This window comes from Plasmodium sp. gorilla clade G2 (genome assembly GCF_900097015.1).
Source record: "Plasmodium sp. gorilla clade G2 genome assembly, chromosome: 12".
In the NCBI taxonomy this organism is placed as follows: domain Eukaryota; phylum Apicomplexa; class Aconoidasida; order Haemosporida; family Plasmodiidae; genus Plasmodium; species Plasmodium adleri (nom. inval.).
Window position 1 is genome coordinate 1357427 of NC_041704.1, and position 23878 is coordinate 1381304.

Consider the following 23878-nt stretch of genomic DNA (forward strand, 5'->3'; position numbering starts at 1 on the left):
AGGGGGAATATGTAAGAAGATAATTATTTTAATTATGCTACACGGTCTTATGATATAATATATATATATATATAATATTTATTATGTTGTGTCTATATTTTGTTTATTTCCTTCTTTAAAGGATTAACTACATATCTAGATATTTATCTTAATAATAATTATTTACCAACATTATATGGAGATATTTTTATTTTTTTATTATATTAATATATACTTTTCTATAATTCAATATATGTTTTGTATTTTTTTCTTATTCCTATATGAGTATTTTTACCTTTTTCATTTATATCATTATTTTATAAATAAATATCAGCATGAAAATTATTTTTATAATGATTTGTTTGATTCATATTTTTAATTTTATAGTTTTGAATTAAATAATTTATGATTTTCTTAAATTTTGTTTTTTTATTTTTTTGTTTTCTTATAAATTTTAATTTCCTCGATTTTTCAAAATTTGGAAAACATGACCAAATATTTTTTTTTTTTTTTTTATATGATGTATCATCTATTGATATATTATTTCCTTCATTATCTATATACTTTTTTTTATCATCATTATATTTTATTTTTTGTATATTCTGTTTTAAACACTTAGATGTTAAATTTATTTCTTCTTCATTTTTTATATTTTTGTTAACATTTATAATTTCATCGTCATATTTTTTTGAATGAATAAATTGAACCTGTTCATGAAGTTGTTCGTTGTGTCTTATGTTTTTGAAGTTTTTACATTTTATGTCTTCATTATATAAATTCATATTTTCATGCTTCATATTTTCTTTTTTTTTTTGTGATATCTTCTTAAAAATGTGTGCAAATTCGAAAAATCTTTTGATACTTTTTTTAATTTTTTTTTTATTTTTTCCTCCTTTGTGTTGATTATATGAATATTGATGTGATAAAAAATATTTATGATGAAGATTTTTATTTGTGGTTTCCAACGTGTTTGATACATATCTACATACAGCTCCACTACAATAACAATAACAATAACAACTAATATTATTATTATTAATATTATTATTATTTTCATTTTTGTGATACATTTTATAATTATATGCAAAAGCAGAGTAATTCATTTCATTAAGAAAAAAAGAATTATGAAAAGGGCTAGTGTTAATTAAGAAATTATTAATTTGATAAATCATAGAATATGGATGTGTTATATTTCTTTTTCTTTTTTTATTATTAGTTTTTATATTTTCCATATATGTTATATGATATTTTATTTCTTTAATTTTATCAAGTATATATTTACATAATTTATTTTTTTTTATTTCTATAAATAATTTATTTAATTTTTTATTATTATTATTATAATATAATTTATCCTTAGTTATATTTGTATTAATATTATTATTTGTATAATATTTTATCTCATTTTCTTTTTTTGACATATCTTGAAAAATAATATCATCTGTTTGGGTTCTTAAAATATTATCAGTATATACTTTATTATCATTATTTATATAAATAAAATTTTCGTTTGTTTTGTCTATGTATTTATCTTTATCTTGATTATCTCTTTGTATTATATTTATATTATCATCATAACTATTTATATATTCTATATATTTTTGATTTATGCAGACCTCATTTTGTAATGAATATTGTTCTGAAGATTTTTTTTTATTTACATATGCAACTTCATTATTATCTGAATTTCTATATGGAACATGTTTATTATTTGTGTAATAAGATAAATTATTATATACTTGTGATATATTATTTCTATTAATATTTGAGGAATTTATATAATTTTTATAGCTCTCTGTTGTTTTAATATCTGTCTTATTAATATACATATTATCCATATCATCCATATCATTATCATATTTTATATTATTTTTGTTTGAAAAATAATTATTTTGATTTTTTTTTATAATAAAATTAAAAAAAAATTGAGTTAAGCTAGGAGATATATCACTTTTTAAAATGGACAATATAATTTTTTCATCAGGAATAATTTTTATCAAATTTTCATGTTTACTTTTTTTCTCATTAGAATATAAGATCATATCCTTGTTTATTATTGATATATCTGTAGGATTGTTAATAGAATTGTTTTTATTATTATCTATAATTCTATTATAATTATAATTATTTATATTTATATTTTTATTTATATTGTTACAATATATCTCTTTATTATAATCCCCTTGATAATTATATACAATATGATTATTATAATCAGTCTTATTGTTGTATCTTAAATTGTGGTCGTTATCTCTATATTGATAATATCTATTACATTCATTTTTGTGATAATCATATTGATAATAATAATAATAATTATTACTACTATTGTTATTTTTATTATTATTACTATTATTATTATTATTATTATTGTTGTTGTTATTATTATTATTGTTATTATTATTATTGTCATCTTCATCTTCTTTATTATTATCATCATCATCATCTTTTCTTTTATCACTATCACATTCAGAATCGCTACTACTTTCATCACTGTCAACACCATCCTTATTGGTCTTTTTATTTTTTTTACTCTTCTTCTTCTTATTATTATTATTACCATTTCTTTGATGGTCACCTTTCTCATTTGTTTTATCTTCATTCATATTATTTTGCGTGTGTTCACTATTTCTATTGTCGATATTAATATGTATCATTTCATTTTTAAAACGTTCTACTTGTCCTCCATTTTGATAATATATATGACATTCATTCTTAGCTTGATAATTTATTGATAACGAACTGATTTCATTTTTTTCATCATCTATAACATATGAATTTTTTAAATGAAAGATTTTATTGTCAACAATTTGTGTTATAGGATATTTCTGTGTATCTTCATCTGATTTGGGTTTCTTATCTTTCTTTGTTTTATTTTCTTTTGGATTTTTTAAATACATGCTATATCTTTTTAAAACGTCATCTTTTTTGTGACATTTACTTTGCTTGTTTTTTTCCTTACCTTCTTCTTCAGCCTTATCCTTGTCTTCTTTATCTGAATATTTAAAACAGAAACCATGTTATGCATATAAGAAAAAATTTAAACAATACATATATAAAATATAAAATATAAAAAATATACATATATATATATATTTGTGTGTGTGTGTGTGTGAAATAAAGCCATGCATTTATATAACATATACACAATATATACACTATTACATAACAATTTAATTTTTGATTACTACTTTGTTTACTATTATTACTCATGATAAGATCATTTACACTATATATACTACTATAGCATATCTTATTACTTCCACATTTAGTACTAGAATCAGTATCATTGTGAATATAATTTTGATGATCATTATAATTAATATGTTCGTTGTCACTTGTATTAGTAATATAAGATACTCTTATGTGACAACTTTTTTTATCATAAAAATCATCATGAAGATACTCATTATCTATGAGAACAATACTACAATAACTACTATCACTATAATAATTAATATGATAATTATTATATTTTTTATTACTAGTGTGAAATGTTTTGTTTTTTATTATATAACTATTAGGATTTCTATTCATAGAATATATTTGTTGCTCATTAGTAAAATGTCTATTTGGATATTTTTTTTTTTTTTTTTTTCTTCTTTTTCCTTTTCCTTTTATTTTTATTTTTTTTTTTATTTTATTTTTTTTTCTTTTTTTTTTTTTTTTTGGTTTAATAATAATATTACCTAAATTATTAGAATCCTTGTTAAGAATTTGATCCATGGTTTCATATTCTTGTTGATTTATAACTTTTTTTAATTTTTTTTTTTTAACAAAATAATAAAAATAATGAGCATAAGTATTAATCAAAATTTTATAATTCATTAAATTTATTGTCTGATTTACAATGGAACCCATACGAATTTTTTGAGAACAACAAATAAGACAATAAGAATAACCACTCTTTATATTATTACATAAATTAACATGATCTATTTTTGAACTTATAGTACTCATTCGAATATTAGAACCAAATTCTAAAGATATCTTAACAGCATATTCGAAAACACCTAATGCATACATATAATGATATAATTCATTTACTTTCATAAATCTTACTTTACCATAATCTAATCCATTTTCTAATAATAATTTTGTAGTTTTTTCAGCATCTCTATGATGATGTTCTCTAATTTCTTTTAATATAAGTTTTCTTCCTATATCACCTAATGGTCTATTAAATGATGGATGCCATATTTTTCTTATATTATATATAATATTTGTACACTCATTAAAATTATATAAATTACATACATATTTATTTAAGAAAATATCTTTGAAAATATATCCTTTCTTTATTTTTACATCAAAGTCATAATAATATTTATAATTATCAAATTCTTCTTTATATTTTTCAAGTATATTCTCATAATTAATACTTTCATTCTCACTCTCATCATTATCACAACATTCAATATCTACACAACAATTACCATCTATATTATTATTACAACATGTATTATCTATATTGTCATCATTCTTTTCATCTGTTTTTATATGTAAACAATTTTGTTTTTTTATTTTTTTTCTCTTTTTCTTTCTTCGTTGTTCATCATTTGTATATTCTGCCTCATCATTTGTAGCTACCCCACCATTTAAATCCACCCCATCATTTGTATCTTCTGCCTCACCATTTGTAGCTACCCCACCATTTGTATCTACCCCACCATTTGTATCTTCTGCCTCACCATTTATATCTTTTACCCCACCATTTGTATCTTTTACCCCACCATTTATATCTTCTCTTTCCTTTTGAGCTATTAAAAAATTAATATATTGATGGACACATTTCATATCATTATGAATCTGACAATCACATGATAACGTTTTCACCATACCATTTATAGAATTAGCACTTTTCTTACCATATCTTAGATGATTACATATATCATTTAAAGAATAAATACAAAAAGGGGTTCTTTTAATACGTTGTGATTCTGTTTCTAGGTTGATAATAGTTCCTCCTTTTTTTACTGTACCTCCAAAAGTTTTGGCTTTTCGAATTTTCTTATTTTTTTTACTATTATTTTCATTATTATTTATCATATTATTTTTCTTATCTTCTTTTACGTTCTTGTTATTCTTTTTCTTCCCATCGTTATTATTACTTTTTTTATTCTTACTCTGTTTCATATTAATGTTCAGACTCACACTTTTTTGGTAATTCTCATCAATCCCTTCTTCATTTGCGCAATCGTCTTCTTGTTTAAAATAATTAGGATCATTATTATTTATATTACAATGTGGGTTATAACTATTATCTAGCAATTCATTTTTATAATTATTATGTTGAAGGTGAGATGATTCTGCACACATATTAGAATCTATAATTGGCGATGAAGAAAGAATCACATCTTGCTTCTCATTTATATTTGGTAATTTCTTAATATTATTATTATTATTATTATCATGTATACATATAAAATTAGAGTTGTGATTCATATTATTATTAGACGAAGTAGATGTAAAGTATATATCATTTTGTGGGATCATTTGAATATTTTCATTGAGTTCATTATTATTTATTAGTATATTATTCTGTTGAATCCCATTTTTATTTATATCAAATTGGTTAGTTACATGAATATTATCAGAAGATATTTCATTAGATTGTATGTTTTCAGTGTATATACTATGATCATGATTAATGTTATAATTGTTATTATTATAGTAATTACTATTATTACTATTATTATTATTTATTAACATATTATTTGTATTTATATAATTATTGTTTAAAGCTGGAGGTATTTCATTATAAGTATCATAAGGAGCATCATTGACATTATGAAGAATAGAAGTAATATTGTCACTCTTATAATTATAACAACAACTACTATTATTATTATTATTAATATTATTATTAATATTATTTGTTTGGTTTTTTATAAATGCCATATTATACGCATTAATCATATTTACATTATTTACATTATTTATTTGCATACTCTTCATATTAATATTTCTATTATTTATATTTATGTTGTTTACATTCATATTATTAACATTTAAATTATCCACATCATATGTATTATTATATAAATGGTTGTTGTTATGGTTTTGAATCTTTGTGCCAGCAACTTGGTCATTTGTATAACTATTATCATTAATATAATAATAATAATTATTATTATTATTAATATTATTATTTTCTTCAAGATACACATTATTATCATTATTTATATAACATCCATTATTAACATCTATATTTTTATTTATACTATTTGTATTATTCATCATATATTCAGATTGTTCATTTCCCTCTTTTGAAATATCGTCCTGGTTTTCTACACTCATCATTTTATAATTTTCATTGATTCTATTACCTTGTGTATATAATATGGATTCTTTATTCATATTTATTCCTTTACTTATCATATCATTATTATCATAATTTTTTTTTGAATTTATCTCATAATTATTGCTTTTATTATAACCTACGGTTTGATTTATAGATACATTATTATAAGAAGAATGAGTATATCCTTTTTCTACACCTATATTTATATTTTTGTTTACTTCTTCATTTTTAAAATCATTTTCTATATTATATATATAATTATTTTCATTTGTATTATATGCAAAATTTTTATTGATTCTTTGTAAGAATACCACATCATTAGTCTCTTCTTCTTTTTCAATTTGTTCATGTTCATTTTCTATTATTTGATTTTTTAATTGTTCATTAGTATGTTCAACACATTTATTTATTACATTATAATCATTTAAAATATTTTTGGTATTTTTAGATTCGTTTTCTTTTTTTATTTGTAAAGATATATCATTTTTTATTTTTCCTCCTGTTTCTATTTCATATGGGTCTAAATTATTTATATTATTATCTTGTGAATAACAATTATAATAATAATAATTAATATTATTATTATCATAACTATTATAATTATTATTATATTTATTATCATTATTATTATTATTATTATTATCATTATTATTTATGGTATCATATACCTCCCTTTCTATTGATACTTCGTTATTCTCATCTTCATTTTCATCTTCTTTCATATTATCTCTTTCTATCTTATTTAAATCATTTTCATTAACTGGATTTGAAACATTTACATTTCTAGAATCTAACATTGTATTTGATTCATATAGTTTCAAATTATTATTTATATCCACCATTTCATTGTTTTTATTAATCATGTGATAATTCTCACAGACACTTATAGGTGTATGTGTAAAATCAAATTTGTTCATATTTGCCTGCACCTCTCCATATTCAACAGAATGGTCATAATTATTCATAATATTATGATTATATGAAATATTCTGATTATACATACCATTTTGATCATCCAATTGATTATATTCATTTAAATTTTTTGATGAGTTCTCCATATAATTATCACATTCTTCATTATTCTGATAGATTATGTCATATCCTGTTTGTATTAAATTCCCTTTTGTATCTTTTTTTGTATTTTTTGTTGTTATTTTACATTTTTTTTGTTCCGTATTTATACTAGTAGGAAAAGAATTATAAGTGCTATTTCTTGTCTTGATTTCTTTTTCATTTTTTAATAATTTATTTTGAATAATATTATGTGTATAATAAAAATTATTAGGTTTCATATTCTTAGTATATAAAATAGTTTGTTTGTTATACGTATTTGTGCTATTCGAGCGTAAACATATTTTTTTTGAGGGATTATTATTTTTATCATATATTTCTTTATCATTTGAAGAACAAAAATGTTGATAATAATAATTTTCATAATTGTAATTGTTATTCATATTATTATAATTATTATATGTATTATTCAAATAATTGTTTTCCTTTAAATGATTTCCTTCTTGTCTATTCTCCATGTTATAAGGAGCGTTCTTCATCATAGGTTCAATATTATTATGATGTGGATTGTAATTATTATCATATTGACTATAATTATTATAATGTTGACTATAATTATTATAATGTTGACTATAATTATTATGATGTGGATTGTAATTATTATAATGTTGACTATAATTATTATAATGTTGACTATAATTATTATAATGTTGAATATAATTATTATTATAATATTGATTATCCTTATTTGTAATATTATAAATATTCATGTTTCTTTTAGGAATAGGTTCATAAGTAGTATTATATATAAACGTATTATTCATATGAATATCATTTTTATCGTTTATATTATTTGATTTCTCTTCTTTATAATCCATATTTGTTGTCATATCATCATATATTGAATTATTTCCATATTGCATATCTTCATTATTATTTACATTATTATTTTCATTATTATTTTCATTATAATTATCATGACTATTGCTTGTCATATCTATATTTATCATCTCTACATTATTATCATTATAAGGACCTTTATTAAAACAATTTTCTTCTTTTTCATTCATATATATCAAAGGATTTATATAATTTCTATTTACTGTGTTTTCTTGGATACCTATAGAATTATCCATATCATAATTATCAACATGAGATTGGTTGCACAATAAAGATATATTTTTTTCTATTTCTTTAGTTATATCATCTTTATCATTATTCTGTACATCTTCATAATTATTCCTACTGTTATGATAATTGTGTTTTGTATGTTCACAATTGTCATTATTATTATAACAATAATTATTATAATTATTATAATTATTATTATTATTGTCATTATTACACGATTGTGATATATTTCTACATACATTGAACATTCTCATTTTATTAGATCCTAAATTATAATAACTCCCTATATCATCTGTTATGGTGTTCCTTATATTATTATCATTTATTATATCACTGCTAACAATTTCATTGTTTAGAATATCATTACTCAACATATCGTTATTTAAAATATCATCGTTCATATGTTTATTTTCTTTCATATAATTATTATCCATTTTTTGTTCATTCCTTATATTGTTGTTTATATAATTCTTATAATAATTTAATGTGTCCACATTCACATTCATATGAGAATTATTTAATATATTTCTATTCAACATCATATTTCCAGCATTGTTATTATTAAATATCATGGGATTTAAAGGTTGTGAATATGAATAATATTCATTTCTACATTTCTCCTTTTCAATCATATGTTTATTCTTATTATTATTATTATTTATTATTTTTTGATTTATATAATTTTCTGGATATTTTTCATTTTTTATCATATGTACATTCATATCTTTCATATTTAAAGAACTTCCATTTAAAGTTGGTCTGGAAGAAAAATTCATATTTTGATAATAATCTCCTTCATTTATTATATTATTATTTCTAGAAAAACTATTTGTAATTTTTTCATTTTTATTTTCTCTAATTCCTTTAGCTTGATCAGATGATACACTTTGATTCACATTATATACATATGAAGCATGAAATAAATTTTGTTCATTTGTTTTATGTTCATAGTTATTATTATATGTAGGATGTTCTCTTAAATTTTGATAATTCTTTTCGTCATTAGGAAGAATATATTTATCTCTAAATATTGTATTCTTGTTGTAATGAGGAGATATTTCTTTTCTAAAGGAATAAGTTCTTACAATTGCATTATTGCATCTAGTATCTCTATTGTCTACATAATTCTTATCAAAATTAGAATCAACACATTGTGAGTAATATCTCCTGTCTGTATTTTCTGAAATATTTGATATTAATATATCATTATTATAATAATTATTCTTATCATGATCATTACTGTTTATATTATTTCCTTGGTTATTTGAAAAAGGTTCATTTAGACATATCGTTTTATTTTGTGTATATATTCTATTAATATGTGGATCATTAGAACTATCTTCTTTCATCTTGTTAATATATTAAATATATCTATATATACATATATATATATATATATATATTTATTTATTTATTTATAATGACAAAAAGAATGATGTTGTAAATAATTAGTACGTAAGTATATAATAAATTATTATATAATAATAACTAAATAAATTGTTTCTCAAAAAATTTATATATATATATAATATGACATGTTAAATGTGTTATAATAAAGTGTCAATTGAACTATAGTTTTAAATAAATATATATATATATATATATATATATATATATATATATATATAGACATAAAATATATATTGTCTATTTATCCACTTTTTGAAATATATATATATATATATATATGTTCTTATTCTCAATATTTTTATATATAAACTCTTTTTTTTTTTTTTTTTTTTTTTTTTTTTTTTTTATTATAAGAAATAAAACACATGAAAAAAAAATTTTAAATTAAAAATAGAATAATAAAATAATTAAAAAAAAAAAAATTTATTTATAAATTAAATTGCATAGAAATATTCTTTCTTTATCTTGCCTATATAAAATTAGAAGCATGACATCTTTATATATTCTTAATTATATTTATATTATAAACATAAACATACACATATATATATATATATATATATATATATATATATATATATATCAAAATGTAATATATTTGAATATGTATAGCTATTATCGCTCTATATTTATTTTCATATATACTAATTGACACACTAATAATATGTATGAATACTTTTTGAATAATAATAAGAAATATTCTTACTATAAAAATAATAAAAGAAATATAATAATTCTATATCTATTAATATATATATATATATGTTAAAACTATTTGTTTTTATATACTTTAATATTATTGAAAGTAAAATAAAGAAATAAAATATTTTATTTATATACATGTAAAAATATATAAATTGTATTTTGTTTTCTTTCTATATATATGTGTGGAAATAATTTTTAAAATATCAAGTTCACACTCATATGGAAGTGTGTGCCAAGGAATATAAATAAAAGCATATAAAAAAAAAGAAAAAAAAAAAAAAAAAATATATACATACATATATATATGTTATATTGGAATATGTATTGCTATATGTTTATATATATATATATATATTATTACTACTATATTATTGATCTAACTATTTTTTTTTTTTTTTTTTTTTTTTTTTTAAGGTACCATAAAAAAAAAGTATATATGTACATATAATTATTATATGTATATATTATTTCAAGCTCTTTTGCTTACACACAATAATTATTGTGTAAATAATTAAAAATTATAAAGAATGAAAATAAAATATGTATATGCAATTATTCTTCTATAAAACTATATTGTAGGAAAATAATTATATGTATATAAAATAACTACAAAAATGAATATATATATATATATATATATATATGTGTATCTATATCCAGTTTATATACAGTTATATTTAAAGAAAAAAAAAAAAAATTGTAAGAAAGATAATAATAGAAAATCTTTATCATAAATAATATGTATCTATATATATATATATATATTTATTTATTTATTTGTTAACATATCATCCTATTTACTTATTTTTTTTTTTCATTATATAAATCATTCTCAATTAGATAAACTAAAAAGAATCATACAAAACTGCATGCAAGGAAGAAGAAAAAAAATAAAATAATTATGATAATCAAAAAAAGTGTAGAGCATACAAGATATATATATATATTTATATAAAAATTTGTTAACAGTATGTAATAAAAAAAGAATAATCTTATATATATATATATTATGAAATGTTTTTCATTTTTTCTTTGTAATTATTTATCACATTTTATATACATGTCAGGAAAAATAAAATATAAGAAAGTCATATTTTTATCATAAATACACACAATAAATAAATATAAAAACTATATTTATAAAAAAATATGTAGTCATTCACATATATATTATAACATTTAACTTAAATTAAAACATAAAATGAATTAGTTCATTATTTAAATATAATTTTTAATCCATTACATAACTTTTTATTAATATATATATATATATATATATATATATATATATATATTTGTAATGTATCACATATATATAAACAAAAAAATATCATTATAAAAAAAAAAAAATAAATAATAAAATAACTGTATATCCATTAAAAGTTCTGAGCTAACTAAAATATTCATATGTAGATATTATATATATATTTATATATAATCTTTTTTTAATATTATAAACTTGCATTATATATATTCTTCATATACATTTTTTGAAAAACATTCTTTCTATAGAAATCACACATTTGAACTTTCATAATATCAATAAAATATATATATATATATATATATATATATATATTTATAATTGTAGAAGGATGTGTATATAATATAAATATTTATATATGTAAATATATCTAAGAATATGTAAGAATGATTATACTTGGCATTAATATATGAGTAATACTTTCTTCAATATCTTTCTTTTTCTAATAATGTGTCATCATAGAAAAAAAAAAAGAAGAAAAGGGAAAAATATAATATAATAATAATAATATATATATATATAATATATCACATTTTCATACTCTATTTAAATGTATTCTCAACACATTAAGTTCTTTTTATATAATATTCATGACATATCAAAAAAAATAAAATAAAAAATAAAAATAATTAATAAATAATATAGGTCAGTATATATATTTATATATTTTTTTTTTTTTTATAATTTCCATTATAATATAAAATTTTTAAAATAATTTTTTAAGTGTGTACAAAAATGTGTATTTTTTTTTTTTCTATTATTTTTGGAAATTATTTGGATAGTGTGTAATATAAATAAATTGATTAAACACTTAATATAATATATATATATATAATATATACATATTATTTTTATTATGGAACGTAATAAAATGTACATACGTTTTTCATATATGTGTTATATGAGCTATATGTATAATATATATAGTACATACATCACATATATATATATATATATATATGTTATATTTTTTTCTTTTTTTTTGCACTTATTATTTATATATGAGTAAATATCAATATTAATTATTAAAAAACTCATAATATATATATATTTCACATATATATTTATATATATATTAAGGAATTATTTTTAATAATGTGCATCCTATCGTTCGACTCATCTTTTAATAAATGTAGTATTTAATATAAACCATCTACATAAAAAAAAAAAAAATTAAAAAAAATTCAACAAACCTTTAAATATATGTGTGTATGTTATATAATTATATTAATCAAGGTCTATGCAGTGCTTATATATAAACACATAGGTGAAAATTTATATATTTAAACATTAATAGTTTATATATATCACATTTATTTTATACATTGTGTGTATAAATCAATTAAACCATATCTATTTTATATACTTATCCTTATTATGAAAGAGGGAAATTTATTCTAAAATTTTTTTTTTTTTTTTTTACACCTCGAAATGGTATGATATGAGTGTTTCATAATTTGTTATATATATAATATATATTATATACATATATATATATAATTATCATGACATTTTGTAAAGTATTTATCCTTAATTGTTTTATTTAAACACATAAATTTTTAATATTACATGGTATGCAGGAAAAAAAAAAAAAAAAATTATATAATGTAAAACCTTTTCATTCAAGTATATATATTCCTTTTCTTCTTAAATATTAATGATGTGTAGAAACAAAATATTATTTCCTTTATTACACGAAATTATATATTTCTAGATCTTATATAAAAAGAAAAAATAAATAATCTTTTTATTATTTGGGTGTGTATTATAATATAATACATGTTTTTAATTCTTTTCAAGAAAAATATATGAATTATATTCATATTAAATGCTCTATTAGTAAATAAAAGGTTTGGTATCCATTTCAATAAAAATGTATATTATAGCCATAAAAAGAGAAAAAAAAAAAAAAAATAATAATAAATAAATAAATAAACATAAGTTCATTTTATAGCTATTTTTATATAAAAACAACCTTACGTGTTCATAAAATTATGAACATGAAATACGACAAAAAAAAAAAAAAAAAAATAATATAAAATAATAAATAAGTAAAAATAAAATAAAAATATACAAATATAATAATTGGTTATTATAATAGTAAAATAAAATAAATGTATATATCCTTATTGAATTTTTGATTTGTATGTATAAATGCAAATCTACATTTATATCAATGATAATAGAAATGTACTGATTAGTAAATAATAAAATGAGCACACATATATATAATATATATATATATATTTATTTATTTATATATTTATGCAATTTATTCCTTTTAATAGAAAAAAATATGTAACACTTATGTAAGAATTTTTTTTTTTTTTTTTTTTTTTTTTTGAATCCTTAAATATAAATTTTTTCTACTTGCTATTATAGTGGTTTGAAATTTTATTATTTTTTTTGAAAGTTCTATGATTATTTTATAAAATGAGAAATATATAGATATGAACAGTTCCATTATTTTTTCTCATTTGAAAGAATTCACAATAAGAAATAAAAAATATTTTTTGTATGAAGAATCACAAAAGAATTATAAAAGCTGTATTGTATGGTATATGAACCATTATCAACGTTTAAGTGGATCAATAAGAAGATATTCAAATGTGTTGGGTCAATTAATTGACCGGAAAAAAAAAAACTTGGTAAATATAGAAAAGGGTAATGAAATTTTGAAAAGTTATAAAAGAGTAAACTTAAAGAAGATATTGAAGGATGGTGATAAAAAGAAGGAGAGTTATGAAAATGAAAATATTATAAATGAAAATATTGTAAGTGATAATATTATAAGTGAAAATATTATAAATGAAAATATTATAAATGAAAATATTATAAATGATAATATTATAAGTGATAATATTATAAGTGATAATATTGTTAATAAAGCGATTAAGTATGATGAAGGCGAAAAGCGGATTAATAAAAATAATATGAAAAATAAAAACATTTATGATATAAATACCAATAGTAGTACATTTTATACACATAATCATATAAATGATGAAAATGTAAAGAATTCTGTAGATGAATTATTTTGCACAAAAGAAAAGAAAAAACAACTAATGAAAAGAATTATATTTCAGAATAATCATGATTATATGCATTTAATTGAAAGATATGAAGAATATAAAGCAAAACAAGAAGATGAATTTTATAATTCCAGTTATGAAAAAAATGAAGAATGTTCATCTTACCCATCCTTTATTAAAAAAAAAGAGGAAAATAAATGTAATGATGATAACAACAATAATAATGTAAATGAAAAAATGTGTGAGGAAGGAAATAATAAATGTAAACAAAATAATAATAATAATAATAGTAATAATAATGATGTGCATTATTATTTATATGAAGTAGATAAAGATAATGAAGAATCTAATGTAAATATGCACTTTAATTTTTTAAAAAAAAATTTAAACATTTCTATATTTCCTGAGATAGGAAAGAAAGATATATTAGAAAGTTGTAAACGTAAGAAGAATATGCAAAATGAAATAAATAAAAATAGTGATATAAAAAATATTTTTAACAATGATATTTATTTTTGGAAAAAAAGGAAAGTTCATCGAGCTATTGGTTGGGATTTAATCCCAGCTAATTTGAAAAAGAAGGATGATATAATAGATGTGTCAGAATTGACATATGGTCATTTACAAAAGTGTAAATCTGAAGAGATAAAGGAAGATTATAACAGAGAGGTGTCATATAAAGATGATAATAATAATAATAATAATAATGATAATAATAATGATTATAATAATAGTAAGATGCCTAAATTATTGAAGAAGCAACATATTAATGAGGACATAGAGAAAAAAATAGGAAAAGAAAATATTTCTAATATAAAAGGTATCTCTTTTGAAGAAAATATTTCTATGGAAGAAAAGAATAGTGATATGAATACACAACTTAATGAAATAAATTTAAATAAAGAAGAATGTGAGAAGAAAAAAAAAAGTTACATACAAAGAAGGGTGGCACCTTGTAATTTTTTAAAAAAATTAAATATATATAAAAGTGATGTAACCCTTTTAAATGATGATACGTCTACCATTCAAATGAAGAAAAATGTAGATATGATGCGGAAGGAAGATAACACAGAAATTAAGAAAGGAGAAGAAGAAGAAAAGAAAACACATAACATAACACATAAAATAACAAATAAAATAACACATAACATAACACACAAAATAACAAATAAATCAATACAAGAACAAAAACTAATTGATATCCTTTTAAATAATGATAGCAACGTTACCAATGTAGAAAAGATGGAATATAATAAGGGTGAGGTAAATAAAGAAGAGCAGGAATTGAACAAGGTAGATATAAAAAAAGAGAATGATGAATATGACGAAATAGTAGAGATTGATAGTTGTAAGAATGATAATATGAAAAATAAAGACAAGAATATGAAATATATTAATGATAGTTTTAATAATATGAATGGAGAGTATAACAGTTACGAATATCATGATAAGACATATGAAGGGATTGTTGATAATAGCAAGAATGTATTCAAAAAGATGAAGGAGAATTATGATATGTTCAAGAAGAATAATATGTCACCATATATATTAGAAGATTGTGAAAAATATATAAATTATTATTATGGTATAGAAAAAGAGGAAAAGATTAAAGAGCTTAGAAAATACGCTGATATGGATTTTTACGAAATAATGGGGAATGGTAATTTTAGCATAGAAGATTATAATATGTTGATTAAGAGTAAGATATTATTTAATAAAGAAGAGGAAGGTTTTCATTATTTTAATTTATTAAAAAAATATGATATAAGAATAAATATAGAAACATATAACAGTTTAATGTATACATGCATAGTACAAAAAAATGCAAAATTAAGTAGGTTAATATATTTACAGATAATAAAAGATTTATTTATACCTAATAAGAATACGTTTTGTATATTAATAAAAGCTCACATATTAGATAAGGATATAAAGAGTGCATTTCATTTATATAGGAAGATGATAAAAGAGAATATTGAGGTAGATATAGTTATTTATTCAACCTTAATAGATGGATTAATAAAAAATAAATTATACAAAAGAGCAGAACAGTTTTTTAATTATATAGTGAATTATAAAAATGTAGTACCAGATGAGATATTATATACAATAATGATAAAAAATTGTGCATATAATAGAGAAGCCGAAAAATGTTTAAACTATTATGAGATTATGTTATCTGAGAATTTAAGGATAACCGATATAACATTAATAGAGATAATAAATTGTTTATCAAGAAGGGAAGATTATTTTTATAAAGTGTTTTATTTTTATAATATATATGTATCAAATGAAATGAAAATAAATCACCGTCTAATGTTATATATGATTATAGCATGTTCAAATAAAGGAAATATAAAAAGATTAAAGGAGATATTAAAGACTATGAATAAAAATAAAATAAAAATAAGTGATGAGATGTATTGTTATATTGTTAGAACGTTTGCTAATAATTGTAAGGACAAGCGTGTTAGTTTAAGTGAGCGTCATAATAATATAAAATATGCATGGAGGATTATATATGACTTATTGAAAGGTTCTACTAGTATCAAATATATAGATAAGAAAAAATATGTGGGTGATATAGACCATATTATATGTGAAAAGGAAAATATAACAAATAACCCTACTGATGATAATAAAATTGTTCAGAGTAATAATAAAAATGACTATATTTCTGTTGATAGTGTTAATGATGTGAATAAAGGGATAGACGTTGATTCTTTTAGATCACATGAGAGTATAAACACTAAACTATTAAATAGTCTTATATTATTATATATAAATTGTGAATATTATGAATATGCAGTAAATATGTTGAAATATTTTTCTTATTTTGAATGTGTTCCAGATTATTATACTTTCCATATGTTATTTAATATGTTATATTACAGAATGAAGGATTATAGTAAGGTTTTATGTTTATATGATTATATGATAAATAACACACACAACAAGCCAAATGAAAAAATATTGAACTTGATATTAAATTGTGCTATACAAACAAAATCATCTAAAAATACATTGTTTATATTACGTCAGATGTTTACATATAAAATATATCCATCTCCTCAAATGGTAAAAAAATTATATCATGTAGGAAGATATATAACAGAGATACAAATACTGATTAACAGTATGATATCTCAACAGAAGAAAGATGTATATGAAGTAAATTTAAAAGATAACCAGTTAATACAATTAAATATAGATGAGTATGAATTAAATTTATTTAAAGAAGGAAAAACATTCAAAACTAAAACTCCTTTAGATCAAGTTAGAGAACAATTCTTTAAACGAAAGCAAAGAATAGAAAAGGAAAAAAAAATGTCAAAGAATAAAAAATCTTCAGATTGGTTGCCATATGGTCAATATCTTGAAAGTAAAAAGAAGGGTGGTGAGATGTATGCAAGGAGGGTAGATAGACCTCGACCATCACCATTTGACGAATAAACGATTAAGACAAATAAATAAATATATCATATATATCATATATATATTATGTATATATATATATATATATATATATGTATATTTTTTTTTTTTTTTTTTTTTTTTTTTTTTTTTTTTTTTTTTTTTTTTTGGCATCTTAAAAATCGCTCATGAATAACTTGATATATTATACATTTAAACTAATAAAAATAAAATATTTGAAAAAAAAAATATATAAAGTTAAAAGGTTAAAAAATCAAACAACAAAAAAAAAAAAAAAGAAGATACATATGGAAATAGATATAGAAGTATATAAAAAAAATATATATATATATATATATATATATATATATATATAGTATTAATGTATATATAATATTTGAATCCTCAATGGATGATAATTTTACATTTTAGTTAATTTGTTATAATACATAATAAGTGGAATAAAAGGAGAAAATAATAATATTAATAATATATATATATATATATGTGTATATATTTTTATTTTATTATTGCATATTTATGTCGTTTAATAAATTGTGGTCGAGTAAATTTATTAAATATGAATTTACAATATTCACAACTGAAATTAATAAGAAGAGGCTTATAGATAAAACGTCTTCAGTATAAAAGAGAAAAAAAATTTTTAAGAGACAAAGCACAATATCGGTATAAAGAAGTTTCCTAAAAAAAAAAAAAAAAAAAAAGAAAGACACAAAAATATACATAAATGTATACATATATATAAATATATATATATATATTTTTTTTTATATGTTCTTATTATGGTGTGATTTTTTTTTTTTTTTTTTTTTTTTTTTTTTTTTTTTTTTTCTTACCAAACAAAGAATACTATTGTAAAAGTAATGTGCGCATAAATATTATGGGCAGATAAAAATTTCTAAAAAAAAAAAAATTAAAATATACATATATATATATAATATATAATATGTTGTTATTATTTTTATGCAACTTCAGTACCATTTTTAAAATATTTAAAATATGATAATAAGATAAAAAGCTTGACATGTTAGCAATAATTTGCACGTGTGTAGGTAATAGAGCTTTTTCATATTCAGGATTATGTTTATGTTTTTTTCTAGTGGTCTTATGACTATAAATTTTTTTTCTTAATATTTCTTCATATTCTGAATCTGTTTCATCTATTAAAGGTAGACTATTAATTTCACATGTTAAGCAAGAATTATCATTATAAAAAATACTCCAACTATTATAGTTTGTATATTTGCTAAAAAATATTTTCGACTTTCTTTCGTTTATATTTTTGTCATTGCTTCTTAGTTCAATCATATTTCTTAAAATCCCTAAGGAAATGAAAAAAAAAATATATATATATAAAAATATATATATAAATATATATATATATATAAATATATAATTATTTATTTATTATGACTTACATGCGAATGCCCTCTTCATCTTGTAATACATATAGGACGATAAATATTTGCAATATTTAATTTTTTTTCTATATGAACGATGCATTGATTTTTTATATATCTTAAACAACAAAAGGATAATATTTGAAGATAATTTTATAATAATACACATGTGGACAAAATAATATAGATAAATAAATATACTAATAAAAAATAAATTTACACTATAATCATATAAATAAAATAAGAATACAAGATCAAAAAATATATTTATTTGATTAATTAATCCTGCAACTATTAGAAATATATCATATTTTTTATTTTTTATAGAATAATTATTATTCTCATATTGAATATATTTTAATAATTCTATATTTATAACATTATTAACATCTTTTAAATCATATAAATTATAATAATAAAAATTCTCATTCAAAGTTAATCTACTTTCATTATTTGTAATATCATGATAATGGTTCATATTTTTTTCTTCTGTTATATAATATCTTTCATTTGAAAATATTTTTTCCTTTTTTGTTTTCAGCACTTTTTCTTTTTTTTTTACGATATATAGTCCTTGTGTGTTTTCTTTTTTTCTTTTTTTTTTTTTATCACATGGAACTTTAAAATTCTCTTCATGATCATCAACATTACTGTTATTATATGGATTCTTATAACTATCTAAACTATTATGGCTATCTACATAATTAGCAATATTTATATTATCACCATCTCTATTTATATTATCACCATCTCTATTTATATTATCACCATCTCTATTTATATTATCATCTCTATTTATATCATCATCTCTATTTGTATTTTTGTTGGAGTCCATATTATTCTGGCTCTCCTCATCTACATTATTATTCTTCTTATTATTAATATCATTATTGTTCGTGTTTGTTTTTTTTTTTGAGTTGCTAATATACTTGTCATATATCCTCTTACGAACCTCTTTTATATTATATTTTTTAATAAGATCATATTTTATATTATTACTTATAAGTAAATCGATATAAAACAAAATAAAGATATAAATATATATAATTAATAATATAGATTTGTTTAATTCTGTCTTTCCACCATATATTAAAAGAATTATAAGAGTAATATAAACACAAAAAAATAAAAATGTTGTTATTAAATATGATATACATATTTTTACAAAATATTTTTTATTCAAAATAAAAGGACATGAACAATATTTCATCATACTACTATTTAATCCCAATTCTAAAATTTCAGCCTCAGTTAATATTTCAGATATTAGCGATTTCTTTTCACTCATCCTTTTTTTTTTTTTTTTTCTTTTCAATATAAAAATAAATAATATGTAATTATATATATAAATATATATTTATTTATTTATATTTACATATATTTATTCATATGATCAAAAGGAAGCCACCACTTTTATCATTTTAAATATTAACACTTTTTTTTTTTTTTTTTAAACAGTTCTTTTATATATATATATATATATATATATATATATATATATTTATATATATAATATAACATTACGTTTGACTTAAAATATTATTTTCATTTTATTCTTATCATTTTTTTTTTTTTTTTTTCTTCCTCTATATTTATAAAATATTTCCCCTTTTTTCCTTTTTTTTCTTAATGTTTATTATTATACATTATGAAATTAAATGAAAAAAAATAAAATAATAAAAAAAATATATAATATTATAAGATATATATTTTAGATTATTTTTTCTTTAAAAAAAAAAAATATTATATATATATATATAATATAATAAAAAATATATTAACATATTATATATATTACATTAATTAATTTAGCCCAATATATTTTTATTATAAGCTTAAAAAAAGGATGTGAATAAATTATATATATATATTATATATTATATTATTAAACATATATTATTTTGTAGAGCTTATAAATTATATATATATATATATATATATATATATATGTATATATGTAAATATTTATATAATATCATAATGATGATTATTTGACAGGATGTAGTTTCCTTTGAGCAATAATCGTATTCCAAATAAATAAAAAATATTTAAATATTTAAATATTTATATATTTAAAGTATTTATAAATATATACATATATACAATACATATAAATGAAGACCCCTAAAATTTTTTCAGGAATAGAAAAATGAACCGCAAGAAGGAATGAATATACATATAAAATAAATATATATAAATATATACTAATATATTTATAATAATATAAATATATATTATATATATAAATAAAATATATATATTCTTTTATACCTTATTTTTTTTAAGACTTATATAATATAAATAACATAATATTTTATATGAACATATATATATTATTATAATATATATTATATATATATATATATATATATTTTATTAAAATATATTTTAAAAAAGCACCAAAATAAATAAGCAAAATTTTAATCTTTATATATTTATATTTATTTATTTTATATTCATTTTTTATTCATTTTTTATATTTATTTTTTTTTTTTAACAAGTTATACAATTATTTATATTTTTTAAAAAGAAATATTATCATAATGAAGTCTTTTTTTTTTATATATTAATAATATACTTCAAAAAAAAAATAAAACATTCTCTTTATTTATTAAGTTAAATGAAGATATATATATATATATATATATATATATATGATTTTACTTATACATTTATATATACATAGAATATAACAACCCCTATGTATTTATAATGTTATGTAAACTTTTTGTATATATTTCTTATTAAAATAAAAAAATAATGAAATAACAAAAATATTATATGAAAGAATAGCTGAGAAAGTATAAGAGCAAAACCAAAAAAGAAAAAAATATATCATCTTAATAATAAAATATCCCATATGTTTATTTCATTAATATATGATAAGATGTAAAAGTTGACAATATAATAATATTATATTGTTTGATTTTTCAAAAAAAAAAAAAAAAAAAAAAAAAAAAAAAAAAAAACGTTATATATTCTGTTTATATATTATTATGTGTATGTATAGAATATAATATATATATATATATATATATATATATATATATATGTATTTTTATATGTACGCAATTTTATAATATATATATTTATATATACATATATGCATGTTTACATGTATATATATTTATAATATATACGCATATTTTTATCATCATTATACATATGATATAATATATATATATATATATTTTTTTTTTTTTTAAATTTGTAAAATAATAATCAGTTACGATCATCTTAAATTGAAAAGGGTAATTAACATAAGAACAAAAAAAAAAAACAAAAAAAAAATGAAAAAAAAAAGGAAAAAAAAAAAAAGGAAAAAAAAAAAGGAAAAAAGGTTCCAGGCTTATTTAAATACATAATTAAATATTGCATTTACATATATATTTTTTAAGAATAAAATATTAGAATGTATAATTTTTTTTTTATGTATAAATATATCATAATGTTATCATCATAAAATATATGTGAAAATATAATATATTCATATGTGTATATATGATATTTTATGGTATTTCCTATATATATATATATAACATAAAATGTTCTGCTTACATTAAGAGCTAAAACATGGAAAAGTAATATAAAAAGAAAAACAAAAGTACATCCTTTATTTTGATATATTTGCATATATATATATATTATTTAATATTTTATGCTTTCTACATATATATAAATAATATATATATTATTTAATATTTTATTGCATTCTACATGTATATAAATTGCTTAAATATATGTGTACGCCTTATATAAAAAAAATATATATATATAATATAATTATAATTATTTCATAGGATATACGTAAAACATTTGTTTTATTAATAATAAAAAAATGGAAATAAATAAATAAATAAACAAATAAATAAAATAATTTAATGAATGTTTTAATTCATATATATATTTATTTATTTATATATATATATATATATATATATTTTTTTCTTATTCAATATGATATAAAAATATATGTCATATAATTAAATATTTCTATGTTCAGATTATATATTTTTATATTTTTTATAAGCATTCCTTAATTTATATATATTTATTTATTTATTTATTTTTATATTTATTCTTAAATTTTATTTTTCATGTTTATGAAAAAAATAATATTACATATAATAAAGAATATATTATTTATATATGAGTTTGTATTCTTATATATATATATAATATATATATATATAAAATATATATATAA

At 18.2% G+C, this 23878-nt stretch overlaps 3 protein-coding genes across 3 annotated transcripts; 1 reads left to right on the forward strand and 2 right to left on the reverse strand.

The window, feature by feature from the left end:
- Positions 1 to 218: 218 nt before the first annotated feature.
- Positions 219 to 9774, reverse strand: PADL01_1233900 (conserved Plasmodium protein, unknown function; the record flags this gene model as incomplete). Its single annotated transcript, XM_028683306.1, is given in 3 exon segments — positions 219 to 290; positions 306 to 2974; positions 3168 to 9774. The coding sequence occupies 3 exon segments, from the start codon at positions 9772 to 9774 to the stop codon at positions 219 to 221; spliced, it is 9348 nt and encodes a 3115-aa protein (XP_028539497.1).
- A 4480-nt stretch (positions 9775 to 14254) lies between these two features.
- PADL01_1234000 (pentatricopeptide repeat protein, putative) lies at positions 14255 to 18289 on the forward strand (the record flags this gene model as incomplete). The annotated part of the gene is made up of 1 exon (XM_028683307.1): positions 14255 to 18289. The coding sequence occupies one exon, from the start codon at positions 14255 to 14257 to the stop codon at positions 18287 to 18289; it is 4035 nt and encodes a 1344-aa protein (XP_028539498.1).
- Positions 18290 to 18777: 488 nt separating this feature from the next.
- On the reverse strand, positions 18778 to 20959 carry PADL01_1234100 (conserved Plasmodium membrane protein, unknown function; the record flags this gene model as incomplete). The annotated part of the gene is made up of 4 exons (XM_028683308.1): positions 18778 to 18952; positions 19108 to 19169; positions 19250 to 19593; positions 19690 to 20959. The coding sequence occupies 4 exons, from the start codon at positions 20957 to 20959 to the stop codon at positions 18778 to 18780; spliced, it is 1851 nt and encodes a 616-aa protein (XP_028539499.1).
- Between the last annotated feature and the right edge of the window lie 2919 nt (positions 20960 to 23878).